The sequence below is a fragment of the Punica granatum genome, chromosome 6 (genome assembly GCF_007655135.1).
Source record: "Punica granatum isolate Tunisia-2019 chromosome 6, ASM765513v2, whole genome shotgun sequence".
Taxonomy (NCBI): domain Eukaryota; kingdom Viridiplantae; phylum Streptophyta; class Magnoliopsida; order Myrtales; family Lythraceae; genus Punica; species Punica granatum.
In genome coordinates this window covers 20,381,748-20,385,333 of record NC_045132.1, presented here as the reverse complement: position 1 = coordinate 20,385,333, position 3,586 = coordinate 20,381,748, and the positions used below count along the sequence as shown (strand labels likewise).

At 43.9% G+C, this 3,586-nt stretch overlaps 1 protein-coding gene across 1 annotated transcript; it reads left to right on the top strand.

Moving 5' to 3' along the window:
- Window positions 1–403: 403 nt before the first annotated feature.
- On the top strand, window positions 404–2,879 carry LOC116212037 (transcription factor HHO3-like). Its single transcript, XM_031546615.1, has 5 exons — window positions 404–888; window positions 993–1,312; window positions 1,706–2,012; window positions 2,117–2,193; window positions 2,360–2,879. Exons 1-5 carry the CDS (start codon window positions 771–773, stop codon window positions 2,687–2,689), a joined length of 1,152 nt encoding a protein of 383 aa, XP_031402475.1. The 5' UTR covers window positions 404–770; the 3' UTR covers window positions 2,690–2,879.
- The last annotated feature ends 707 nt before the right edge of the window (window positions 2,880–3,586 follow it).

Sequence of the window (3,586 nt, the reverse complement as noted above, 5' to 3'; positions counted from 1 at the left end):
GCGATCGCTTTTAGAGATAATTCACGATTGCGAGAGTATATTATTTAGTGATCCTATATGACTCGGCTCAAATCTAAATTCCGACTAAATTAGAAATGTTTTGGATACCAAAAGATGCACACTAAAAAATAATAATAATGATAAATAATTAAAAGAGGATAAGTGCAGTAAAATATATTTTCGCATGATAATTAAGAGATTTTAGATTTGATATTAGTATTTATTTGTGTTTCATTATTAATTATTATGAAATTTATTTTATTGTATTAAGGTAGCAGATCTTCCATGTAATCGAAAAATAAATGATGGGATAAGAAAAACAAAATGGAAGCACCGATATTATGAATTCCATTTTTTTTCCCTGTCTGTGTATTATATGCGACGCCCCGACCTCGACCACCTCCCCTCTCCTCTACTGTTTCCTCCACCGTCCGATTCATCCGACTCCTCTCTCTCTCTCTCTCTCTCTCTCTCTCTCTAGAAACCAGACAGAAAGAAAAGGAGAAAACCAGTGGAGAATCAATGAAGTTTTAGAGGGTCATATTCCGTTTCTTGATTCTCTTTTGATCCCGTACATATTCTCATGTACCCTTTTTCTTCTTCCTCCCCTTCCCCCAAAGCAAAGCAGCTCCCCTTGTTCGGATCTCTCTATGCTCCCCGCACCCACATCTCTTTCCTCTTATACCCACCATCCTCCCCATCTCCTTTTCCAGCACCTGAAATCCCTACTGTGAGCCGAGCTGCTTTAGCTTTGTGGGGTAGAAGAAAAGATGCGCGTGGATTACACCGAGGAAATGCAGAGTTACATCGAGGCCCTGGAGGAGGAGAGGCGCAAGATCCTCGTCTTCCAGCGGGAGCTCCCTCTCTGCTTAGAGCTCGTCACTCAAGGTCTGTCCCAGAACTCCATGGCTTCTCAGAGCAGCTTGTCGGGCACTTTGTGTTGTGTTGGGCTTTTCCTGACCCCTTTTTTTTAATTTTTTTTTTGGATGCAGCAATTGGAGCGTGCAAGCAGCAGCTGTCTGCAACGGGTGTTGCCACTGAGTGCAAAAACAACAACGGAAACGGGCAGTCGGAGTGCTCGGAGCAGACGTCGACGGAGGGGACTCCCGTCCTCGAGGAATTCATTCCAGTGAAGCGACCCTCGAAGTCGGAAGAGGACGAGGATGAGCAGCATTCGCACAAGCCAATGAAGATCGACGATGAGAGTGATGGGAACAAGGAGAAAAGCAGCAGCGCCGACAGCAAGAAGAAGTCCGATTGGCTTAGATCTGCTCAGCTGTGGAATCAGACCCCGGATCCACCTCCCAAAGAGGTATCTTGATTGCAGCATTCTCAGAAATTTCCCGGAAAGTGTTTTCCCTTTGTCTATTGAGAAGGTGAGATGTGAAAGCGTTTTCCTTTTTCCGGAAATTTGGAGGAGGAGATGTCAATCGCTAAACCATTTCCTCCTTGGTCGAATGGAAAATTATGGCGGTTTTCCAACGGGCTCTTTGATTTATCTGAAATGGAAAATGAAAAATGGGAAACAGAAAACTGGAGGTAGTCCTCCGTTCTCCTTTGGCTTGCACTTAAAATGTGCTTCTACATTGAACTCTGAAAACTCGACCATGCTTAAGAATTTTTCGCTTTGTAGAAAATTGGAAACTGACGGGGAAAACGGTTTCTGATTTTTCTTGTTTTCGGGTGTTTTGTGATTGAATTACAGGAACATCATCAGCCTCCTAGAAAGGTTCCAGTCATCGAGGTGACGAGGAACGGCGGAGCCTTCCAGCCTTTCCATAGAGACCAGAAGGGCTCCGCGAAGAGCCATCAGTCATCGGAAAAGCCGCATTCTCCAGCACCCACTGCCGCCACTAGTTCCACCACCGAAACTGCCACAGGTGGCAAGAGGGTGGAGAAGGAAGGGCAGAGTCAGACGCAGACGCCGACGCAGAGGAAGCAGAGGCGGTGTTGGTCTCCGGAATTGCACCGGAGGTTCCTGCAAGCCCTTCAACAGCTCGGTGGTTCACATGGTATGACAATTTCTCGGTTTTTTTTTTTTTTTTTGTATCTAAATCTTCGAAACTGAATCAAAGCAGTTCGATAAACTGATGCGTGGTGATAACTGTGATTGCAGCTGCAACTCCTAAGCAAATCAGGGAGCAGATGAAGGTGGATGGCCTCACTAATGATGAAGTTAAAAGCCATCTGCAGGTTTGTATTCCTTTCTATTGGTTTTTTGGCTATTGGTTGGTAAATTCGGAGACGTTTAGGTAGTTTACCATTAGATATGGAAAATGGGTTGGTCGAGACACAAGCATGCATTCATTTGCTGTGGCGTTTTACCTGAGACAGCTATATCCGATTTCCTTGGTTTCAGAAATTCCGGTTGCACACGAGAAGACCGAGCCCAGCAATCCACAGCAGCAGCAGCTCGCAGCCGCCACAGTTTGTGGTGGTCGGAGGCATATGGGTCCCGCCACCCGAGTACACAGCCGTGGCAGCACCAGAGGCGGCCAAGGCCACCTCAGCCAATGGGATCTACACCCCCATAACGGCATCACCGCCACCAGCAGCCAAAGCCACCGATGTGAATTCAAAGCAGAACCCGAAGTCGGAAGGAAGAGGCAGCCACAGCAGCCACTCGAATTCTTCCCCGTCGTCAACTTCTTCCTCCAGCCACACCACCACTGCTTCCCCTCTGTATTGATCGGTTAAATTAGTCCATGTGTGTCATATAGTGATAGAGAAACTGAGAGTTGAGCCATTTTTGTAACAAAGTCAATTGTCATATTAACTCATAAAAGTCCATAATCTTACGATATATAGGCACAGAACAGATCTCTCTTTGAGCTCATTTCTTTTGGTGTTTTCTTTCATAAAATGACTATCTTTTGAAACCGGATGGAAAATAATTGGGCTCGGAAATTTCACCGGCGAGCATAAAATTCATAATCTTAGTTACAGTGACAACCTGTGCCGCTACACTAGATTCCCGTTTCTCAAGTTTATTATGTTTATGATCTTTTGTTTAACTATTCTCTCGAGCTCTTTACTTCCAACAATTTCCTTTCTCCTTTTTCTTCATTTCCATTTCAAGAGATCACATCGGATGCAAAACGGATCCATCCCATCCGATCCGAAAATATTATACATTTGAACTGATCGAATGGTCAAAAGTAGCAAACTAGAAGAAGCTTCCCTTTGAACTGAAGGATTCAATTGAAATGAATTCTTCAAAGGAAACTTAGGTCGGTAGAGTCAGAGTTGACAAACAATGGAAGAGGTCCTCTTTTTTCCCTTTTTCTTTATTAAATATTTGGGTCTATTTTCTTAGGCAGAATCTGACGAAAAAAATGTGGATCATCGTGCACCAACGAGAATAATAATAGTAGATGACCCAGCAAGAATCTTGACCCATTTGAGAAGGCTTCTTGCCCAAGAAAATACGGCATCCCAAGTTAAGAATCTATGAATTGATGCTACATATTAGGCATTGAAAGATGCATTGTACAATCTTAGAATATGATCCCAGTTGCTTAAATATCGGTTTCCTCTCAATAATATAAAGGCGAATACCGATACTTTATTGCGTGACCGAGTTAAC